Source organism: Mesocricetus auratus, unplaced genomic scaffold (assembly GCF_017639785.1).
Source record: "Mesocricetus auratus isolate SY011 unplaced genomic scaffold, BCM_Maur_2.0 Super-Scaffold_100014, whole genome shotgun sequence".
NCBI lineage: Eukaryota > Metazoa > Chordata > Mammalia > Rodentia > Cricetidae > Mesocricetus > Mesocricetus auratus.
This window is the reverse complement of record NW_024429197.1, coordinates 13,466,349-13,489,372: the sequence shown is the minus strand read 5'-3', so window position 1 is coordinate 13,489,372 and position 23,024 is coordinate 13,466,349. Positions and strand designations below refer to the sequence as shown.

At 47.9% G+C, this 23,024-nt stretch overlaps 2 protein-coding genes and 1 long non-coding RNA gene across 5 annotated transcripts; 1 reads left to right on the top strand and 2 right to left on the bottom strand.

The window, feature by feature from the left end:
- Positions 1-6,198, bottom strand: Ccdc28b (coiled-coil domain containing 28B). The gene is made up of 6 exons (XM_005079495.4): positions 4,230-6,198; positions 2,705-2,891; positions 1,122-1,288; positions 822-1,015; positions 594-616; positions 1-174 (listed from the first exon to the last, which is right to left on the bottom strand). The coding sequence occupies exons 2-6, from the start codon at positions 2,866-2,868 to the stop codon at positions 120-122; spliced, it is 603 nt and encodes a 200-aa protein (XP_005079552.1). The 5' UTR covers positions 2,869-2,891; positions 4,230-6,198; the 3' UTR covers positions 1-119.
- LOC121143923 lies at positions 3,692-10,883 on the top strand. Its single transcript, XR_005881227.1, has 2 exons — positions 3,692-4,167; positions 10,616-10,883. It is a non-coding gene; the product is annotated as an uncharacterized LOC121143923 (long non-coding RNA).
- On the bottom strand, positions 6,632-23,024 carry Txlna (taxilin alpha). Of its 3 annotated transcripts, none has more exons than XM_040756552.1 (11): positions 22,896-23,024; positions 22,185-22,356; positions 20,691-21,029; positions 18,819-18,910; positions 15,223-15,393; positions 13,792-13,986; positions 13,317-13,436; positions 13,005-13,079; positions 11,284-11,376; positions 10,506-10,601; positions 6,632-9,918 (listed from the first exon to the last, which is right to left on the bottom strand). In XM_040756552.1, the coding sequence occupies exons 2-11, from the start codon at positions 22,348-22,350 to the stop codon at positions 9,592-9,594; spliced, it is 1,674 nt and encodes a 557-aa protein (XP_040612486.1). In that variant the 5' UTR covers positions 22,351-22,356; positions 22,896-23,024; the 3' UTR covers positions 6,632-9,591. The 3 variants fall into 3 exon arrangements, with proteins under 3 accessions (XP_040612486.1, XP_040612485.1, XP_040612487.1); XM_040756551.1 differs by having other exon boundaries at positions 22,881-23,018; XM_040756553.1 differs by having other exon boundaries at positions 22,901-23,010.

The following is a 23,024-nucleotide window of genomic DNA, read 5'->3' as shown; positions in this document are numbered from 1 at the left end:
TTGTTCTTCCGCATGTTTAATTCCAACCAGGGCCCCCCACCTCGTAGCACCTGGGGGACTGCGGAAAAAATCACAGTTTGAAGGGAAGGAGAGAAGCAGTCTAGGCCTGGATCCCACACCTACGACGCTGGCTGCTCCTCAGGCTCAGCATTCTCTGCCAAGTGCAGCTTCTGTCTGTGCCAGTCAAGGACTGTGACGCTTTGGACCCCCAGTGTTTCCACCTGCCTTCCTTCCCATCCCGTGTGCGCGCGCGTGTGTGTAAGAGTCATTATGAAAAGCTGAAAGGGCATGAGAACATCACACGAGCGTTGTGTCAACTTCAAATATTTCAGTCGGGCCAGGCCTTCCTCTGCTTTCTGAATGCTGGGATTAAAGTTTTGTGCCAACACACACGATGCATTTTTCTCTTAGCATTTGGGAAATTCTACTTTCTTCTTCTCAAGTAGGGATAGTTTGTGGTTAACCCAGTCAGGACTGCCGGAGATGGGCAAGTTTGTTACCTGTGAATATACCGGAAGGGAGACGGGAAGGGAGAAACTGATAACCCATCCTGAGAGACACCGGAACCGTACCGGTCCCCTTGGAAAGGATACATGGAATTGCTAAGATCTTCTAGCTGCCAATAGAGAGAGAAGGTTTAAGTCAGGAGGGGACCCCTAACAAACAGGATGCTCAGGTGAAGCCCTACTAATTAATGGAGCCTGAGGGACTCACAGCACTTGGGTTCATGTACCCCAACTTTGCACTGGGAGACTTGGGAACCTGTGCCCTCTCCACCCTTGGTATCTCCAGGATCTAAGACGGCCGGTTTTATGACCCACATTGCTAAGCAGTTGGTCCAGGTTACGGTCAGCCATCGTCTTCTTCTGCTCCTCAGGCAAGCCCTCTGTGACGCCATCGTCTTCCTCTTCCTCGTCCTCCTCCTCCGCACACACATCCAGGCTGAAGTGCAGTCTGGCCAACTTCTCCTGCATCTCCCGCACATGCTCCAACTGCTCGAAGGAGCATTCCTTCCCTGGGCAACTTGTGAGTTTAGGAGCCAGCCTGGAACCCTAGCCCCAGCATACCCCCAGACGGAGACTTCGGCCCCACCCACAGAACTACCCTGCCCCTGGACTTACCAAAGGCCTGCAGGCGGCCTGAATGAAAGTCATTGAGCAGGTTCAGCAGTCCCCCCTCCATCTCATAGACATCTGTCACCTCGGTCAGGAAGGAGTGTTGCAGGGGTGTGCCTGCAGAGCCGCCGCCACCTCCAGCCAGCACTGGTCGGCATTTCTCCTTGCCTACTCTGGGGGAAGTGGACACGACCATGGTCATGGGTGTTGGGGACAGCCAGGCACACCCAGATGTCATGTGCCATCTCTCTCTGCCCCACCCACTCACCAACACAAATGGATGTCTGCTCTCAGGTCCTGCCTGAGGTGGGTAAAGGGAAAGGAGCTAATGAAGGCCAGAGAGGAAGAGAGCATAAAGAAGTCTGTTTCCAGGAGTGCTGCAGCCAGGGCTGGGCCTGTGTGGAGACTGACCAAGCCTCCTGTCTGGGAGCCCATGGAGCCCCTGTTATTCTGGATGGGTCACTTGTCCTTGCCCTTACTGAGTTTCCTTCTTTACTGCCAACAAAGCGCCTCCAATCAAAAAACCTTCCTGCTCTTGTTCCAAAACTATTGTGAATTTTCCATGTCCTGGCAGGTGTGGCTCTGGCTGCAGCACAGTAATACAGAGTAACCCCGAACAGAACACTCCAGTCAGCCGGGCCTTCCTTCCTCTCCAGCTGCATTTCCTACGATTCTCAAGTAGCCTTGAACTTCAGACACCACCTACTGCAGCCATGCTGGCAATGCTTGTCAGCAGGTGACAGGGACTTCCACAGGGGCACTGTGTTTATGCTTTTATTTAGAATGGTAGGGAAAAGAACACATTGTATTTATGGGAACAAATGTGGACAAATTCCTTTTTGCTTTGTCCTTTTCAGACAGGGTCTCACTACACAGACTTGGCTGTCCTGGAACTATCTGTATAGACCAAGCTGGCCTCATATAGATCTACTGGCCTCTGCCACCCAATGCTAGGATTACAGATATTTGCCATGGGCATGGTAGCACATGCGTTTAATCCCAGCAGTTGGGAGGCAGAGACAGCCAGATCTCTATGAGTTCAAGGACAGCCTGGTCTACAGATAGAGTTTCAGGATAGTCAGGGCTGTTATATAGAAAAACCTCATCTTGGAAAATCAACAAGAAAAAGAATAATAATGACATAAAATAAAAAGAATTGAGCAGGGAATTTAAATGGGCTAGGGAAGTTGCTCAGTGGTAGAGCACTTGCTTAGCATGGTTCAATCCCCCAGCATCACTAAAATGAAATAAGAGGGGACAAATCGCTCATGAGGTATTTATTCCCCAACTCTTCTGGAGCCTTACAGGCAGGATCTTTGTCTCCATGCCATGCAAACTTTTCAGTTTCAAATATGCTTCCCTCTTCAGGGTGTCCGCAGCTTCCACTCACTTCCTCTTCAGAGATACAGCCCCACTCTGTGTGGTCCCCGTGACTCCCTGGTTCCCCTCTGTGCATGTGAGGGCAAGCATAGGGTCTACCTCACTGGTGAATGTGGAGCCGGCACACAGGGAAGGCAGCTAATGTCAGGAGGGCCTCCTTCCCTTCCACGGTCTCCTTCATTCTTGCCAAGCACCCTTTCTGCACTCACCTCTTGAACTTGGTTCGCTGCTTGGGTGATGGCAGATGAGGGAGTCCCAGGGCCAAGGAACCACTGTGGCTGGTGGGTACAGGGACTCTCCGTAGTGTGCCTGAGGACTGTGCTGGTTGGGCCAGGCAGGGTTTAGGACTCCGTTTCTTCTTTTTGTCATCCATTGGGTGCTTTTTGGACCTCAGGTCTGGGAAGGAAGGTAATGAGGGGCCAAAATCATCCCTTGTCCAGCAGTCAGGAGCTCTGTCCTGTTGTCTGTACAGGGCCAGATGCCAGCCTGCGGCTGGACTGTAACTATGCATATGAAAGATCTTCCAAGGCCACCCAAAGCCCTCTTCTCCTTCTCCTCTTTCTTCTTCTTTGTTCGTTTTTTGGTTTTTCGACACAGGGTTTCTCTGTGTAACTTTGGAGGCTGTCCTGGAAGTTGCTCTGTAGACCAGGCTGGCCTTAAACTCAGAGATCTGACTACCTCTTGTCTCCCGAGTGCTGGGATTAAAGGTGACTAAAGGCTTGTGCCACCACTGCCCAGCCAACCCTTTTGCCTTGAAAGCTCCACAGGCCTGCCTGAGAGGGCTGGAGTGGATCTTGCTGGTTTTCTGCCCCTGAAGCCCAGAGCCTGGGGCTGGAAAGGAAAATGCTCAGAGCCAGGGTGGATGTGACTGAGAATCAGGTGTATCTTTGGCAGATACTGACCTACATGAGATGTGACCACGGTAAGGAAGGGGCACCTGGAAAGTCCCTAGTGTCAATCTGTCAACCATAGTGACTAGGAATGGCCTACTCACGAACTGACCTCCCCCTTACATTTATCTTCTCCCACTTCACTTCAACTGCAAATACAGGCATACTTTGAAGGTCCCTGGGACGACTTTCTAGTCTTTTCCTTTTCCAGTTAGAAAGTCTCTGGGTGCTGGGTGGTGGTGGTGCTCGCCTTTAATCCTAGCACTCTGGAGGCAGAGGCAGGCTGATCTCTGTGTTTGAGACCAGCCTGGTTTACAGAGCAAGTTCCAGGACAACCTCCAAAGCCACAGAGAAACCCTGTCTCCAAAAACAAAAAACAAAAAAAAAAAAGAAAAAGTCTCTAGGTTTGGATCTCCACCAATGTCTGCAGCTGTGGTCAACAGACATTAGCCTGACTCCCAAGCAGCCTTGGGCATCTGGTCGGCTGAGGTCCTCTCTAGGGGGGGTCTCAGTCTAAATTGTCAAAAAACTCGGTCACCTCATTCCTGAGATGGCGATGATGGAGTAGGAACATAGCATTTAAGCCAGCATGTAACAGCTGGATGGCATCAGTGTGGTTGGGTGGGGTAGAGGGGAGATACTGTGTCTCTCCGAGCAGCAGGGTGACCCAGTGACTTGATGGAGGCAGCAGCCAGAGCAGCTGTCCGTGCTCAGCCTGGGAAGGAAGCTGTGTCCGAAGAATCACAAAATTCTGAATCTTGGCTTCAAAACAAGAGCATCAGGTGCGTTACCCCACCCCCTCCTTTGTCACTCCCCTCCCGGATCCCTTGGGGGAACCACTGACCTGGAGGTTTGGGATGTGCAGGGAGAAATGGTGCTTCTTCGTAATCTCCCTTTACCCTGCTCTCTCTCTCTTCTCCCGGGAACTAGAGCTGGTGGGAGCAAAGCTGGCTGGAGGTGATTTGCATTTAAAGAGAAAGTAGCCTTCTTTGAGAGGCTGAACGGGAGGAGAGTCCTCATATTGACTAACAGTTCCTCTTACTCTAAGGGGACTCTGTTAGTTTTTGGATGTCGGTTTAAAATACCTTGTTTTTTGTCACGTCTGGAGGGAATCCCTTACAAAATGGTGGTGGCTTTGTGTGAAGGAGGGTGATAGGAATAAATGAATGTGTGGGTATAGGCAATATATCAGTATAAAAGAAAGATAAGCAGCAGCCACCAGAATACACAAAGACAGCCACGTATCCAAGTGACCTGTTAAGCCTTTTATGGACATTTAATCCTTATAATCCTGAGACACAACTGTCATCTCCATATTATTGAAAACAACCAGTTGTCACTCATTCCTGGGCAATAGCACTGTCCCATCATATCCAGACACTCCTAGCTGGTAAGTGCTGACTGGACCTCTTCTCACCTATGTAGGGAGAACCAGAGCAAAGCTGGCAACCTGAGCTCCTGAAGGAGCCTGACGCAGAACTGTTTGTTGCAGTGCTGGCCAGGAGGCAGGTTCCATCACCAAGGCAGCTATTTAAAGACCTGGCAGACTCCTGGCTCAACCCTCCACAGCAGCATCCAGCACCACAGTAGAGTAGCACCCTTAGTCAGGCTGCCCAGACCTAGGCAACACATTCATCTTCCCCTTCCCCTGCACAAAAGCAGATTTCCCTGACCTGGGCCATTGGCTGCTGGGAACCCAGAGGTGTTGCTTCCACAGACACCAACACATGAATCCGGTCCAGGCGCTTTAAACACCCAGGCTACTCTATGAAGGGACAGTAAGTTAAGACTTGTGAACAACCAAGGGCCAGAGGGCGGGGAGGGCAATGGGGATGTCCCTTCTTTTCCTACAGGAGCTTCTGGGGTGGCGCCAAGCTCCTCCACCGAAGTGGCCAAGGGCCCAGAAACACCTCTGGTGTCCCCACCTTCACCTCCTTCCCCCAGGGGCAGAAGTTTTGCAGAGCTGCTTTGCTTGTAAGTTCCTGAGGTGGAGCAGCAAAGGAATCCCTGCACCTTCTAGGGGATTTTCGGAACCAATGTGGCATGTGGTGGATGGAATATATTAGTCTACCACCTCTGGCTAGAAGGGTCCAAGGTAATGACGGCCCTCCTGGGCCAGTGAGCTGGGCAGCAAAGCTCCTTTAAAGCTGTTGCTGGGAGTTGAACCCTGGTCCCATGCAAGAGCAGTCAGTGCTCTTAACTGCTGAGCCACCTCTCCACTTTCTTGGGCACCTTGGAAAATGTTTGTAGGGAAGCCTTTTCATTTTTATTTTTTGAGACAAGGTCTCATTAGCCCTAGCTGGGCTGCAACTTGGTAGGTAGACCAAGATGGCCCTTTGAACTTAACTTTTGTGATTAAAGGCATGTTCTATCATGCCAGGTTCAACTAATTATTAAATGAGATAATTAACTTTCTGTCCTTTTTAGGGTCTCTTCTACTTTAAAAGAACCTTCCCTCTAATTGCTAATTACTTAAAAATCACATGTACTTATTATGTGCACTCCTGTGTGAAGATTACTTTTAGAGATCAAAAGATAACTTGGAGTACATTCTCCACCATGTGGATCCTAGGGATGATAGAGCCATCCAGTGAGCCATCGGAAGCTACCCTTCAAGCCCTTTTCCTGTGAGGCAGGGTGTCATCATGGCACCCCGAAGACTACATGCAGACCCTCCTGTCTTTCCCTTCAGAGTTGGAATTAAGGGCACACCTCTCCCTTGAGACAGTTTTAGTATATAACCCTAGCTGAGGCAGTCCAAGGTAGCCTTGAACTCACAGCAGTCATGCCTCAGGCTTTCCATGCTAGGCTTATAGTGTGCACACCTTCACCTTATTGAAACTTAAAAAAAAAAATACTTAAAAGTCCTTTGATACCCAAAAAAAAAAAAAAAAAAGAAGAAAAGAAAAGAAAAGGCGGGGCATTGGTGGCACACACCTTTACTCCCAGCACTCAGGAGGCAGAGGAAGTTGGGTATGAGGCCAGCCTGGTCTACAGAGCAGAGATCCAGGACAGCCTCCAAAACAATACAGAGAAACCCTGCCTCGGGAAAAAAAAAAAGTTCTATAATACTCTATGCCAAGAGCAAACACAGCTGAAGTAATGTCAGGATCCTGAACCTGTGGTAACCAGTAGAAGGCAGGACACTGCCATGGCCAGTTTGCTAACCCAGACAAGTCCGTAACAATGGAGAGGGCTAGATGGGGATCAAGAAACAGCAAATGACTCAATTAGCAGAGATACAAGTAAGGCAACAGACTATTTAATATGGTGTAAAATACATCAATATCAAGTCCCTGGCTGTTGTGAATACGAAAAATAGACCGGGAAGGGAAGAGAAAAACAAAAAGCTATGAGCACAACCTCAAACAAGTGTGAGTGGCAAAGGAAAGCAATTATGGGGCAGAGGCGGCTCTCCTACTCCAGGCTGGTCAAGAGGGACAGCCAGGTGCCTGGTGGCCCACCCATGAAGTTGGGGTGGGAGGGTAGGAACAGCATTGAGCAGGCCTCAGCCTCCCTATAGATACCCGGACAGCTCTACTAACCCTCAGTAGGACTAACAAGGCGGGGTGAGGAGGGTTAAATAACCATCATTGCAGAAACAACACTCTCACAAAGTGCCTGAGCACTGCCCATGGTCCAAAAACCTCATGGAAATCAAAGAAACAAAGTGCTGGGGACATGGTATACATGAAGCTCTCAACGGGACAGGACTCAAATGTCACTGTGGGTGTAGCCAAGGGCCCTGGGTGCTAAGCCTTACCCACTGTGGTCCTCTAGAGAAAAAGCTATCAATCCTATAAACCAACACAGATCTTGGTCCTAAAATGAAGTCATGTGCATGAACTCACTGGAGTGAGGAAGGCATTGGCCCTCACTCACAGACAGGCCACCTCCCTGCAGCTGGCACAAACTCCTGGGTTGACTTAGGAAAGCAGAGCAGCTGTAGTGACTTAGGATTTGGTCAGTGTTGGTGGCGCACGCCTTTAATCCCAGCACTCAGGAGACAGAGGCAGGTGGATCCCTGTGAGTTCGAGGCCAGCCTGGTCTACAGAACCAGTTCCAGGACAGACTCCAAGACAATACAGAGAAACCCTGTCTCCAAAAACAAAAAAAAACAAAAAAAAAACAACAAAAAAAAAAATTGGTCAGTGGTGAGGAAGAGACAACCATCTAGATTTTGCCCTGGGTGCTTAGAAATTAGACAGAGCTAATAGCTTCAAGGTTCTACACATTGTAGCTTCCTAGCCCATACCACTGAGACCAAACGGCTGTAACCCCTGCATGGGCTTTAAGAGGTATCTGAAGTGAGGCAGGCCAATTACATGGGCCACAGCAGAAAATACCTTGTCCTCACTCCTCTGCAGCCAAACATGCCCCAGAGGGTTAACAGTTCAGATCTCAGCCTGGCATAAGGGCTTCAAGGCCTTCCCAGAGCAGGAAGAATACTATGATTTCCAAGGGAAAAATTTTGGGAGAACCTCCACAGGACAACAGACCCTCGCTGGAGATGGCAAAGAAGCCTCAACATCCACACTGCTGCTAGGCACGCTAGTTACCAGCATAGCAGGTTCTTGAAGTGGTAGTGCCCAACACAGGAAAGAGACATTAGTTTGTAATTCCTTGTGTTGAACACATGATTGTAAGCAGTAATGTTCTATTTACTTTCAATTTTCTGACAAGGGGTTCGGCTCCTAGCCCAGACTGGTCTGAAGTTCAATGTCCTGTTGAGTCCTGGGTTTACAGGCACACACCCAGCTCAAGTCTGAATGTGTCCATGTGTGGGCTTAGCAGCTAGTTATGAAAGATGAAGCAACTTACAGGATAATGCAATAGCTGAAACACCACAAGAAGCAAAATTTCAACCAATCTTGGTCTATGGTTTTCTTAGCTTACAGAAGCTGTTGTCCCAGTGACCTGTGTAAACTGCACACCCTGGCAGGTGTGAGCTGCAGATGTGAGCACAGATGTGAGCAGGACGTGGAGGAAAGGCAGACACAACTCCCTGCAGCTGTCTTAGTTCCTGGGACCAGTCTGTTGTTATTCCTGACACCTGGAGGCTCAGGCAGCAAGAAAATCCCAAGGACTCATTTTTTTGGCCAAGATGGTGCTAGGAAACTGCACCAGAACAGTCCTCAAAAATTACTCATCTGAGCTGGAGGTCAGGGGAGAGGAGGGGGAAAAAACACCCATAAGCCAAGGGGCATCTGGATCTAGGGTCCAGCAATGGCTACATCGAGATGGTCATGAGACTTAATGGTAGCCTCCCAGGCTGAAACCCATAGGCAAGTTTGTGGCAAGGTCATTAACCTTTCTCTTAATAATCTTAACTTCCCAAACAAGACACCTTGGCACCAACACGGCAAAGGACCCTGACAGGGTTGTGGAGAATGGGGCCCTGGAGGCCAGGCACCTGGGCCCATTGCTAGTATATCCCTCTCCCTTCCTTTGTAGATCTTTAATACGAACTCTTATGTAAAACAAAACAACAACACCTCCAAACAGAATCCTTTGGGTGACCTTGTGTCAATCATTTGTGCAGGCTAGAGGCACCTGTGAATGATAAGGCTACTGAGAATGGGAAGCAACACTGGCCTGGACCTGGCACTACCAGAGGGCAGGGAACTGGTGCCTGAAGGGGCTCCTTCACACACAGACACACCCCTCAGTTTCCTTGTCTTGGGCTAGAGGAAGCTTAACCACCAGCTGTTTCTTACAAAGGCTCTGCCCAGGAACACCATTCCCAGCAATGGAACCTCCAGGGGAGCAACAAGAGCCCAAACTGCCCAAGCTCTGCTTACAAGGGAGGAGTCCAGGCCTGGGTGTTCACTCTTCACGAGCTCTGAAAAGGCTGACAGGTCTGAGCCTCAAAGTCAGGCAGGAAAATGTTCAAGTCATCTGACCTGGTGGCTCACTGGATGGCAGCTACAGATGAAATCTTCTAAGACTTCGGTGTAGAGTCACCAACTTCATCTGCATATCCCACCCTTGATGAAAGCCCACTGTACCCCTACAGGTGTTAACTGCACACCTGCCCCATCATGTAAGTAAGACTAACCCACAATTGGAAAATTGCAAAGTGTCCAATGCCCTCCAGGTCAGAACACCCTGGCCTTAGCACTGGGCTGCTCAGTGTGGGAGCCTTGTATGAACCAGGCCTGACTGGGCTGCTGCTCCCTTCCCAGCATGCCCAAGCACCATGATCTCTAGGCAGTGGCAGAAGTGGGCTGCCGGGGCCCTGTTTGGCCTGCTATTTCTGTGCTTGGTGCTCCAGGGCAGCCAGGAACTTCTGTGGCCCTTGGGGAGCTGGATGGTTGAGCTCCAGGACTCTCAAGCCCTTGTTCCTTGGAGTCAGTGGCAGACTCTGGCCTCCGCTCAGTGCCAATGTCAGTGAGGGAGCCCTGGGCACCAGCGGTCAGGTCCTGTACCCTCTTGTTCAGGTCATTGCGCTCTGTCTGCAGTGCTCTGCATAGCTTCTCCAATCGTTGGATTTTCACCTGCAGCCCTTCCAGCTCTTTGTCCCGGAGAGTTTTCTAGGTGGAGAAATAAATGGAGCATTCAGTGAAACACTCATTTCTTCAAGTTTGCAACTTAAAATCAAGAGCCGGCCCCTATAGTAAACAGTCCTAGCTTACAGTATGACTTGTCAGACAATGCATCCCTCTACTTATCTACCCGATGACCCAGGCAAAGCATTTACAACTTGAAACTGTAACATCTGTTAAACAGAACTAGCCAATCTCAGTTCTCAAAAGAAGGTTCAAAGATGAGATATGACAAATGGGAGAACTACCCTGTGCAAATAAAGGAGATAAATAAAGGAGAGTGGGGCAAAGTTGGTTTGTAGCTGCTGTACTGTTAGTGTCTGTCTTGTAGACTTCAAGCCACAGTCAACTCTGGAACACCCTACATGTGAACCACACCAACCATTAGTACCAACTGTTTCCTGTTCCTGGGACCTAGTCTGGGGTGCCTCACTGCTAAGGGCAGTAGCCAGCGTTGTCACTGCACTTGGATAAATATGATTGGAAATACAGTTATAGATCATGGGTAGTGTCACTGAAAACAGGTAGAGTACTGATAGACCATAACTGCACCCAGCCCATTGCCCTCTACCCACCTCTTCAGCCATCTCGAGCAGAGCCTTATTGCTGCTCTCCCACCGGGATCGATACATGGTTGTTTCTTTCTCCAGCTTTTTGATCTTCTTTGTCATCTGTTACATGACAGATGGAAAGGAAAAGGTCAGAGTTCGGCTGTCTGGACATCTGTGCCTCCATCCAAAGAAGTAAACATTACATTTATGCCAGCTGGGAGCCACAAGTTAACTCTACCACTGAGGGGCTGACAAGACTGCTTAGGACGTAAAGGAGGAACTCCTACCAAGTCTGATAATCTAAGTTCCACGCTTGAAACCCACAGAACCAACAACTGCAAATCTATGGTGTATGCGTACAACATACACATACACCCCCACCAATAAAGTAATTTAAAAACACGCAGGGTGGATCTCTCTGAATTCAAGACCAGCCTGGTCTACACAAGGAGTTACAGGGCAACCAGAGCCATGTCTCTAAAGAATAAATAAACAGACCGGGCCACCAGTGGTACACATGCCTTAGATCCCACTACCCACAGGAGGCAGAAGAAGGTGGATCTCTGTGAGTTTGAGGCCAGCCTGCTCTAGAGAGTGAGTTCCACAACAGGCTCCAAAGTTAGAGAAACCCTGTCTTGAAAACCAAACCAAAAAAAAAAAAAAAAAAAAGGGCCAAAAAATAAAAAACAAAATAAATAATATTCTTTGTGATATATGAATTAGTTCCTGTGAGGCACCCAAAGGTAGTTCTGAATGAAGTGACTTGGGCCCCCTCTTGGCCCGGCCCAAACCCTCTGGTTACCTTTTCCATTTCCTGCTTGAATGTGGTAAACACTTCACTGCTTTTGGAAAGTGTATTCTGGAACTCCTCAAACTTCTCTGTGTACAGGGCAAGCTGGATGAGAGGGGCACAGCAGTGAGGCTAGGCGTCTCTGAAGGCATCTCTGGGTAACACACTCAATCAGGTATCCCTTTGGCCCCCTGATAAAACCGTTTTACTGAGATACCATTTCCTAGTTTTTTGTTTTTTTGTTTTTTGTTTTTCGAGACAGGGTTTCTCTGTGGCTTTGGAGGCTGTCCTGGAACCAGCTCTTGTAGACCAGGCTGGCCTCGAACTCACAGAGATCCGCCTGCCTCTGCCTCCCAAGTGCTGGGATTAAAGGCGTGCGCCACCAACGCCCGGCCCATTTCCTAGTTAAAAAAACCACAGCCATGCACAGGAAGGATGTGTTCCAACATGAGAAACTGGAAAGTAAGCTTGAGAAGACTTCAGCAGGTAGAGATTCTGACATTGGTCTCTTAAAAATACAAAACAAAGGGCAGTGGTGGTGCACGCCTTTAATCCCAGCACTCGGGAGACAGAGGCAGGCGGATCTCTGTGAGTTTGAGGTCAGCCTGGTCTACAGAGTGAGTTCCAGGACAGCCTCCAAAGTTACAGAGAAACCCTGTCTCGAAAAACAACAACAACAACAACAACAACAAAAAAAAAACAAGACAAGACAAAACAAACAACAGCAAAACAAAAGTAAAAAACAAAACAAAAACTGATGAGGCTGGAGATAGCTCAGCAGTTAAGAACCCTGGATGTTCTTCCACAGGACCTGGATTTAATTCCCAGCACCCACATGGAGACCACAAGTGTACCTCCAGTTCTAGGGAATCTGGTGTCCTCTTCTGGCCTTTGAGCGAACCAGGCACACAACTGGGGCAGACATACAGGCATGCAAAACATCCATACATATAATAGTAAAGTAATATAAGAATAAAAAGAAACCGAGCTACACATGGTAGCTAATACTTTATGCATCTTAGAGGCAGAGGACTGTTACAAGTTCAAGACCAGCCTTATCTACAAGGTGAGGTCTAGGTTAGCCAGTGCTAAACTTAGAGACCTTTTCTTTTCTCTTCTTTTAGTTTTTCGAGACAGGGTTTCTCTGTATTGTTTTGGAGGCTGTCCTGGAACTTGCTCTGTAGACCAGGCTGGCCTCAAACTCACAGAGATCCACCTGCCTCTGCCTCTTGAGTGCTGGGATTAAAGGTGTGTACCACTCACCAATGCCCAGCGAGATCTTTTCTTTTCAAGATATGGTTTTGCTATGTAGCCTTTCCTGACCTCAAACTCAGGTTTGCCTGCCTTTGCCTCCCTAATTGAAGGATTAAAGGCATGTATAACTACCTCTTAGCAACCTTTTCTTTTCTTTTTTAATTAAGATTATATTTATTATGCATACAGTATTCTGTCTGCATGTCTGCCTGCAGGCTAGAAGAGTGCATAAGATCTCATTACAGATGGCTGTGAGCCACCATGTGGTTGCTGGGAATTGAACTCAGGACCTCTGCAAGAGCAGTCAGTGCTTTTAAACTGAGTCATCTCTCTAGTGCCCCCAACCTTTTCTTAAAATAAATAAAAGGCTTGGTTGAGACTAACACACCACTTGGCTGAGAACCCGCCTAAGATGAGGGTCTTGTCTCCACAACCGTGGAGATGGGACCTTGTGACTGCAGGTTAGGTTCCAGCCTCACCTGCTGCTTCAGGTGGGTCTCCTGTTGCTTCATCAGCTCACACATCCTCTGGGACTCCACTGCTTCTTTCAGGAGCTATTTCCAAGACAGGACCCCAGAACTGGTCAGAAGCCCCTGAGGGGCACGTTTGGCCTTCTTTAGCCACAAGCACTGGACCCACTGAGGCTACCTGCTTTCAGACTGTCATCTGAGCAGGCAGTTATGGGACCAGGCAGGCAAATCCTCTCCCTCCATATGAACGAGACTCTGACCTAAGCCAAAACCCAGCCCTTCCTTCTAGTCCCGACCACAGCCCTGGGGCCTGAGCCTCACAAACTCCTTCTCCCGCTGGTGCCGCTCCTCTGCCTCCTTCAGCATCTCCTGGGCCTGCTGGAGTTTGGCATCCACTAGCTGCTGCTGCAGGTCCTTGTGTTTGAAGACTTTGTCGATATGCTGTAGAAAAGAGTTAGTGGAATTTGCTTGTCAGGAGTTCGCCTTCAGGAGGCCCCAACTCTGGAACACAAGGACTTCATCCAGTCTCATCTTGATCCCACTGTCCTTGGGAGGTCACTTCCCTAACCCCAACCTGATGTGTAGACAGGACAGTACACCTCTACTCCCAACTGAGTACTTCTGCAGATCCCTGGTTCAGGCACCTGAGGGTCAAATGTTTTCTCTCCAAATCAGTTCCTTGTTTATGAATCGAATCGTCTTTTGAAGGAAGAGCAAGAACAGGCCTGCAGGGTGCTGCCCTAGTCCCCCTGGCACTTACTAGAGCCTCACCCACTGCTGGCCACAATCACCTCACCTCTTCACGAAGCTCATACTGCTCAATCAACTTCTTGAGCCTCTCCGCCAGTTCCATATTCTCTTGGCGCAGCTTGGAGTTTCGCTCATTATGCTGTTCCATCTGCAGCTGAATGTCATTCAGTGTCACCTGGAAGTGTGAAGTCACCTCTTTTCGTTTCTCCTCCTCCTCACGGGCTCTCTGCACACCTTCTTCCTGAAGAGAGAAGCCAGCCATGGAACCATCATCCTCAGCTCGAAGCTCTATATAAAGCTCCCCTAACTAGTCCACAGTCTTTGCCAACAGGGCTACTGGCCCCACAATGAGAAGCACCTAGGCTCCAGATGTCATACAATTAGATTTCCTAATGTGACCATCTATAAATCAGGTGACATCAACTGAGTTTTTCCTTAGAAATACTCAACATGAGCCAAGCGGTGGTGGCACACACCTTTGAGGGTTAGGGTTAGAGAAACCCTGCCTCGCACTCCGCAATACACACAAAAAAGAATACTTCAGCATACATGTTAAGTGTAATGCTGAAGCGGTCTACATCTTCTGAATTCTTGTTTCCAGATTCTAGATTAATTATTCCTGCTCGTTTCCCAAAGAAAACAAAATGATAAAATGTGCTGATGATAAAAGCCTGTCTCTTTTTTTTTAAACGTTCTGTCACCTTAAGTCAATTTTAAAAAATACATTTACTGCTTATGTATAGACATGTACGCCATGGTCCACGTGTGGAGGTCAGAAGATAGCCATAGGGTCCCAGGGATTGAACACAGGCTATCAGGTTTGGCAGTAATTACCTTTACTGGCTAAGCAATCTTGCTGGTCCAAAATTAATTTTACTATTTTTTTTCTTGTGTTACTGAGGATGGAAGCCAGGCTGTTGGAAATGTTAGACAAATACCTTATCTCTGAGATGTACCCAGGCTTTAACCTCATATTGTGGGGTAAGGTCTTGCTAAGTTGCTCAACCAGGTCTTGAACTTAATGATCTTTCTTCCTTTGCCTCACATACTAAAAAGATAAAAACTAAATATGGCTGGGCGTTGGTACACGTCGTTGATCCCAGCACTCGGGAGGCAAGGGCAGGTGGATCTCTGTGAGTTCAAGACCAGCCTGGTCTACAAGAGCTAGTTCCAGGACAGCCTCCAACGTCACAGAAAACCCTGCCTTGAAAAACCAAAAAAAAAAAAAACAAAAAACAAAAAACAAAACAAAACAAAAAACCCAAAATCTAAACATGAGGGCATACACAGTGAGCTGCATTAACCTGCCTGTGCCTCAGAGGGCTAGGATTAAAGGTGTGTACAATATAAAGGCATGCACTACCACTGCCTGGCTCACTTGTCTGTTTTAAATCTTCTAAGGTGGCCTACAACTCACTCTATAGCACAGCCTTGCTACTTTCCAAGAAGCAAGCCCACAAAATACTAACTGACCTACCTTGAGGGATCGGTTGTGTCGCTGCAGCTCCCGGCATAGGCTCTCAAGCTTGCTTCGGGCCAGGACAGCTTTGCTATGCTCACCACGGAGATGATCCTTCTCCTGTACGAGCTGGCTCTGCTTCTTCTGCAGGAGCTTCATCTGCTTCTGTGAGTTTCTGTGCTCTTCCAGCTGAGAACAGGAGGGCAGGAAGTGTCTGGAGCATGGACTATTACATGGTTCTAGAGATTCCTAAACTAAGCACTTACTCACTCCTGTAGCACGAATAATAAAAACCCAGAGGCAGATATTAGGGTTAAAGCTGAAGATCAGAGAAGCAAAGCAGCCAGCCACTAGAGTTCTCACCCCTACCAATGCTCAGACCAAAGGAGAGATCCACCGAACCTCAGACTGCTCCCAGCTGCATTACTCCTCAGACTCCTTCTTGCCTTATATTCCTCTCTAGTAGCGGGATTAAAGGCGTGGGATCCCAAGTGCTGAGATCACCTTTGTGGGAGCTGTTTCTCTTTTAGACTGCATCAATTTTATGTAGCTCTGGTGGCCTTAAACTAATAGAGATCTGTATGCTTGTCTCCTGAAGGCTGGGATTAAAGGTGTGTGTCACCACTGCTTGGTCTCTATGGCTAACCAGTGTGTCTAGCTTTGCACTCTGATCTTCAGGTAAGCTTTATTTGTTATATCATAAACAAAGTATCAGTCACCACTTACTCCTTCCACAACAGCTCAGACAAGAGCACGCTTATGGACAAAAACAGTTGGGAGTTTCGCTCCTCCCAGTGACTTCTCAGACTAACCCAAAGGCTTGTCTTAGGTAAATAATAATGAATAATCATGAAGACCAGAAATGCCAGAGTCAGCAAACCCCAGCTTCTATGTCAGCACTGCCTCCAGACACTTGAGACTATCACATGATCCATACCCTCCAACCAACTCACAGACCTCCTCAGCATCTGATTTCTTTCAGACTTGAACTCTCATTCAAAACACTGCCTTTCCCCACAACTACTATTCTTATTGGTGGCTATTTCATTGTTGACAGAAAGTCCTTCTAACTCTCCTGACTATACAGTCCTGATCCCCCTCCACAGACCTATTCCTTCCCAGTCAGCTCCTCTCCCATGATTACATCCAGACTTGGATTACAGAAATGCAACCCATATAAATGACTATAATCTTCTACTGGTCACACCAAGAAAGGTGAAATTTAAACTGTTTTTGTCAGACAGGGTCATGCCAACTGACCCATACTGACCTTGAACTCACTAAGTAAACCAGGGTTGACTTCAAGTCCTTGATTCTCCAGCCTCAGCCTTCTAAGTACCACCATGCCCAACTCTGAAATCTGATTTTTTTTCCTGAAACGTATTAAATTAACCCAGACTAGCCTAGTACTCTACCAATAAGCTATACCTCCAGCTTAAAACATCAGATTTTCAACAGTTAATCAATTTGAGATCTTTATATCCTTTTATCTTAGGTCTTTACAATCTGATGCAGAACTCTAACACCTCAGCAGATCTAAATTAGATTAGGGAGAGGGTGTTGTCTCACGCAGCATAGGCCTAGACTTGGTCACTCTAGGCCAGGACCATGACAATTTCTTTCTTTTCTTTTAAAGATTTATTTATTTGTGTATACAGTGTTCTGTCTGCCATGTCTGCCTGCAGGCTAGAAGAGGGCACCAGATCTCATTACAGATGGTTGTGAGCCACCATGTGGTTGCTGGGAATTGAACTCAGGACCTCTGGAAGACCAGTCAGTGCTCTTAACCTCTGAGCCATCTCTCCAGCCCCATGACATTATGGTCCCCACAAAGTTTCTCATTCAACTAGACTTTGTGCCTACTGACCCAACCAACTTTTCCTTCCATTCCCTTAGTCGGCTCAGCTTCTTAGCTTTAATAGTCTACTCTCTGGGCCCCTTTAACCTATGTTATGTTGCACCACTATTGCAGCAACCATACTTGAAGAGTCTTGCTTTAAGACTCTAAAAAAGTCCAATCAGTGGAAGACTCTTCAGAAATGCTACCACCTTCTCCTGTGATCTATACCCTTTTCTCAGACGATCGTTTGGCTCCTCTTCATATCTTCTCACCTTAGATATGGTCATGGTTCTCATTTCCCTGGAAACCCAGAAGAAACCAGGGGACCACCAGCACAAGCCTCCCACCCACTGCCTGTAAATGACTAAGACAGGTAAGGCCAGCTCCCTCCCTCATTGGTGGAGCACTCTCTTTGTGGGCTGGGCCACAGTTCCCTCCTATACACAGAACATTACCCCAGTAGCTCAATTATTCTTCCCTTGCAGTGTCAATATTTCCCTAGCTAAATCCTTCCAAAATTGATCTTATCTTTTCTGTATTACTTTTTGTTTGTTTGTTTTTGGAGACAGGGTCTCTCTATATAATGCAGGCTATCCTGGAACTCACTAGATCAGGCTATTCTTGAACTCCAGAGATCTGTCTCTCCCCCCATGAGTGCTGGGATTAAAGGAGTATAGCACCATGCTAGGCTCTGTATTTCTTATAGTTTTAATGTGTATGGGTGTTTCGCTTACATTTGTGTCTATGCAACACTTGTGTGCCTAGTACCCTAGGAGCCCAGAAGAGGGTGTCAGATCATCCAGATCCAGAGTTATAGTTAGATGTGAGCTGCCATGTGGGTGCTGGGAATGAAACCTAGCTCTTCTAGAAGAGCAGTCAATGTTCTTAACCACTGAACCACCTCGCCAGCCCGACCCCCGCCTCTGTGTGTATACATGTATACATACATACATACATACATACATACATATCCTAATGCACTCAACACTTTCACAATGAGAAAGATGGCAAGATCAGAAGACCAGCCTAGGAATTTCCTTTTTTTTAGAGACAAGGTAGCATAGCCCAGGCAGACCTTGAATTCTTGGTCCTCCACCTCCAAGAATTAAGGTCTGCACTACCACTCCTAACTCACACTTGGAATTTCTTTTTTTTTTTTTTTTTTTTGGTTTTTCGAGACAGGGTTTCTCTGTGGCTTTGGAGGCTGTCCTGGAACTCACTCTGTAGACCAGGCTGGCCTGGAACTCACAGAGATCCGCCTGCCTCTGGCTCCCGAGTGCTGGGATTAAAGGCGTGCGCCACCAACGCCCAGCTTGGAATTTCTTATGATCCAACACAGAACCTAAGAATTCTTGTCTCAAGAACTGAACTTGAACTGGATCAAGCTCTAAGAGTCAACTTTCACTTTACTAAAGCAGCAAAAGAACAAGCACCATCACAAAGATGACAAAACGGAGATAAGACATTTGAGAGAGATGCATGTGCAAATACATAAAGACATGACTACACAGTGTCTGGGACCAAAGCTGAGATTCTACCATTTGGGAATGACTCTTTTGAGAAATTTCCTTACAAATCTTCTCTTACTGTCAGCAGTTAAGTAGCTGACTGGAAACTGACTTCTCATTTAATAGACAGGGGTATGAGAATTCATGAAAGGTTAAGAGGAATTAAGCCAGATACCTGTTCCTATACCCCCACACCTACCCCAGGTAGCCTGCTGACTCTCCAAAGGCAGGGAAGGTACCAGAGGAAGGAGGGGGGAGGCACTGACCAGTTCAGCATACTTCTTGCACAGTGCAGCCAGCTTCTCCTCTGGGGTACTCAGCGTGTTCAGTGTCTGCATCAGCAACGTGATCTCCTTCCCTATAAAGCACAGGAGTAAAGGCATGCACCCCTTCCTTCTTTGGACTTGCGTTTAGGCCCAGGCCTACACTTCTGAGTGCTAAGGCAGCCTGCACTGTTAAGACTGGTACTCCATGAAGAACTGGGACCACTTCAATCTTGCAGCTTCGTGACACATTACCACTGGATCACAAATAGGTCATTAACAAACGCTCATTAAATGAACAGATCCATCTCTTTGGTAAGCACTGCTAGTGAGAGGAAAACCTATTTTAAAACACTGGTAATCTACTTACAAATTCATGGCTACTGTTTCAATGCAAAGATGGTCCTTCTGACAAGAGATAAAATTTTAAAACAAAAGTATGAGGTCCTGGGAGAAATTAGCCAAACTTGGGTCAAAACTCATAGTTGCACAGTTATGTTTAAAATGAATGTCTTGTGTGGGGCATTGAGGTACATGTCTTTGATCCCAGCACTCACGAGGCAGAGGCAGGTGGATCTTTTGAGTTCAAGGCCAGTCTGGTCTACAGAGCAAGTTCCAGGACAGTCAGGGCTGCACAGAGAAACCCTGGCTCAACCCCCCCCCAATTAAATGAGTATCTCTTTCATAAGTGACCCTATGACAAAAAAAAAAAAAAAAAAAAAAAAGAGGCAGAGAGAGAGAAAGAAAAAAGAAGAGGAAGAAGTCTCTTTAAATTAGGACAAGTAGGCCGGGTGTTGGTGGCGCACGCCTTTAATCCCAGCACTCGAGAGCCAGAGGCAGGCGGATCTCTGTGAGTTTGAGGCCAGGCTGGACTACCAAGCGAGTTCCAGGACAGCCTCCAAAGCCACAGAGAAACCCTGTCTTGAAAAAACCAAAAAAAAAAAAAAAACCAAAAAAAACCAAAAAAAAAAAAAAAAGGACAAGTAACAAATGGAGGAAATAAGGACTAAGATATAGTTACAATGTCACCTAACATAAGATTTTTTTTTTCTTTGAAAGAGGGTCTTGCTATGTAGCCCAGGCTGGCTGCTGTTCCTGGTCCCCATTAGAGGCATATACTACCACATCCAGCTCAGTCTCCCCACCCCAAAGGACTGCCAATGCCTCCCTATTGTTAGTTTATTGAGATAAGGCCTCATCATATAGCTGGCTGGCCTGTAACTTAGAGATCTATTTGCCCGTGCTTCTCAAGTGCTAGGGTTAAAGGTATGTGCTAACATGCTTGGCTGCCACTGCCTGCCTGTATCTCAGCAAGTCTTGCAACTGGCTCCCTTGATCTCCACTGTACTCAGCACAGACCAGGTTCCTGAACTCAGCCCTGGGGACCCAAGAGATTGCAAACCATCAACACATAGAACAAATCCAATCTGTGGCTGGTTTTTGCTTGGTTTCTGTTACTTTAGCTGCCAGTTATTCAGCTAGTCAGTTAAAAGCAGGGAACAGGTAGAAGTTAATTTTTTGGATAAAGTAGATCCTCTCTTGATTCTCATGGCTTACCTGGTTAATGCTGACATTTGAGATCTTTACCTTGGTGTAGCCCAATTTTATTGCTTTCAAAATAGGGAAACTAAAACGCAGGAGTGGAACATGAACATGCCCACAGGCAAAGAGCAGGTTGCCTCCTCTAGCTTCCAAGGACAAGAGGCCTTAGTAATCTCAACAGCTCAATGCTGTGACCCTATAGTCATGACTTTGACTAAAATGGGGGACATTCTGTCTTGAGGACCAGATTCCTCTGAGTTCTGACAGAGCAGGCTTGCCCATGAAATGACAGGTCTTAATGCCCTCCCCTCACCAGTGGCTACCCTCTCTCACCCAGACCCTTGGCTTTCTTCTTTTCTTGTGGCTTTCGGTGGTCTCGGTCTCCAACCTCATCACTTGCTCGGATTTCTTCTGAGCCTGGCTCTCCCTTGGAGGTTTCCTTTTCACCATTGACTACTGGAATCCCTGGTTCAGGCTCCCCATTCCTTGCTGCATAGGTCCGGGACTTCTCTGCATCTTCAGGCTCAGTGGGCTCACCCTGTGCTCCCTCCTCGCCTGGGCCTCCCTGATTGTTGTCAACACAGTATGTACTCAGAATGTCTTCCAGCTGCCGGCTCAGCTCCTCAGACACATCACACAGGGGCCCAGACTTAGCTGCTTTGGCTTGAGCTCCTAAGGCAACAAGATTAGGACACAGAATGAAAATAAAATGGCTTGAACTTTCTTTTTCTTGAACCTGAGACAAATGCACTAGTTTGGGATAAATGTTTTATTTAGCCGGGCCTTGGTGGTGCATGCGTTTAATCCCAGCAGTCGGGAGGCAGAGGCAGGTGGATCTCTGTGAGTTCGAGGCCAGCCTGGTCTACAGAGTGAGTTCCAGGACAGCCTCCAAAACAATACAGAGAACAGAGAAACCCTGTCTTAAAAAAAAAAAAAAGTTGTTTTATTTTTTGAGACAGGATCTCAATATAGAGACCTGACACCTGACTGTCCTGGAACTCACTATATAGACCAGGCTGCCCTCAAAGTCAGAGATCTACCCGCCTCTGCCTTCCAAGTGCTGGAATTAAATGAGAGGGCCACTATGCCGAGTCTCAGTTTAATTGTTTTTAAACCCTAAGCTTACTTACTTATAAAATGATACAATTATTATCACCTAAACATACTTCTTTTTTTTTTTTTTTTTTTTTGGTTTTTCAAGACAGGGTTTCTCTGTGGCTTTGGAGGCTGTCCCAGAACTAGCTCTTGTAGACCATACTTCTTATGACCATAAAAGACAATTATGACTGAAAAGTAATGGTGCATGCCTTTACTTCCAGCATTTGGGAAGCAGAGGCAGGTGAATCTCTGTGAGTTTCAGGACAGCCAGGGCTACACAGAGAAAATCTGTTTAAAAAAAACAACTAAAGAAAACAAACCAAAAGACAACTATGTAAAGCACCACATCAGGGTGGTTGGCATGTAGCAGAAGCTCTGCCTCTAATTCATTTGTCCCTGCTCAAAACCCATTTTTGGTTATTTTTATAGTTCCAGTATGAAGGACAACTACCCCCCCACACACTGGCAAGTGTTTTCTGGGAACATGACTTTGTTTGTGGGGTGCCTCATTTGATTGTCATTTAGTTTAACCCAGTCAGAGCATGCTCCCAAGGTTCCATTCCAGGGCTAAAAGAGTGGAAAGATTCATCACCTCCCTGGGAAACCACACAGAATGGGTATTGTTTCATACTATAGTTCCTCCTTCCGGGGTAAACACTGGCCTCAGCATCGAGGACAGTCCCAGAAACTCCTCCCTCTGCCCACTGGAAAAGCAGAGCAGGCACACACCCTCAGTCTTCCCAGGAGCCTGGTTTGTGGAACCTTCAGCCTCCGGCGCAGGAGCTGTGTGTCTGGGCCGTCCCTGGGCTCCCTCTGCTCCCGCTTCCCGTGGCCCCGGGGTGCTCTTCGGGTTGGAGTGTTTGGCAGGGCCGTTCTTTTTGTCTTGGTTCTTCATTGTGATCTGCAAAGGTAGAAAACGGGCAGATCCTTTGAAGAGGACACAGTTGCTATTTCCCAACTTCAAAAATTTTCACAACCTATATCAGAAATCCCAACATCAGGCGCTCCAAGCTTCAAACAAATTAGCCGGCCCCGGCCGGAGACTCGAGGTTCCCCTGCGGGGTTTCCGAGAAGCTGCCCCTGAGATTGGAGAAGAGGCCTCCTTTCTCCCGAAAGCCACTTCCCAGCAGCACCGCTCTGCGCCCTCGCGGAAGCGGAGCGCGGGATTGGCTCCCCGCCGCAGAATGACGTGGCGGGATGCTCCAGTCCCAACCGGTCCCCCCCTCCAACCCCCGCCTCGTCTCACGTGGGACCCCCGGGCGCGCGCGCGCGCGGAAGCCACCCACAGTCCGCTCGCCCTCTAGCCCCACGGCACGCATGCGCAATGCGGCGACATTACCCCCCCCCACCCCTACGGAATTAGTTATTCCTCTACGGCCAACGCAACCTGGGCCACAGACCCTCTGAAGAGCTCGTCCCACCTACCGACAACAGACAAACCTCACCACGGAGGTCCAACGGCGTCCTCCCGCTCCGCCGGGCACCGGAAACCCGGGTAACCGCTGCCAGCAGGACCGCCCGCTCCTGCCGCAGCCAATGAACAGCTAACTCTGGCGCGAAGCTTGCTGG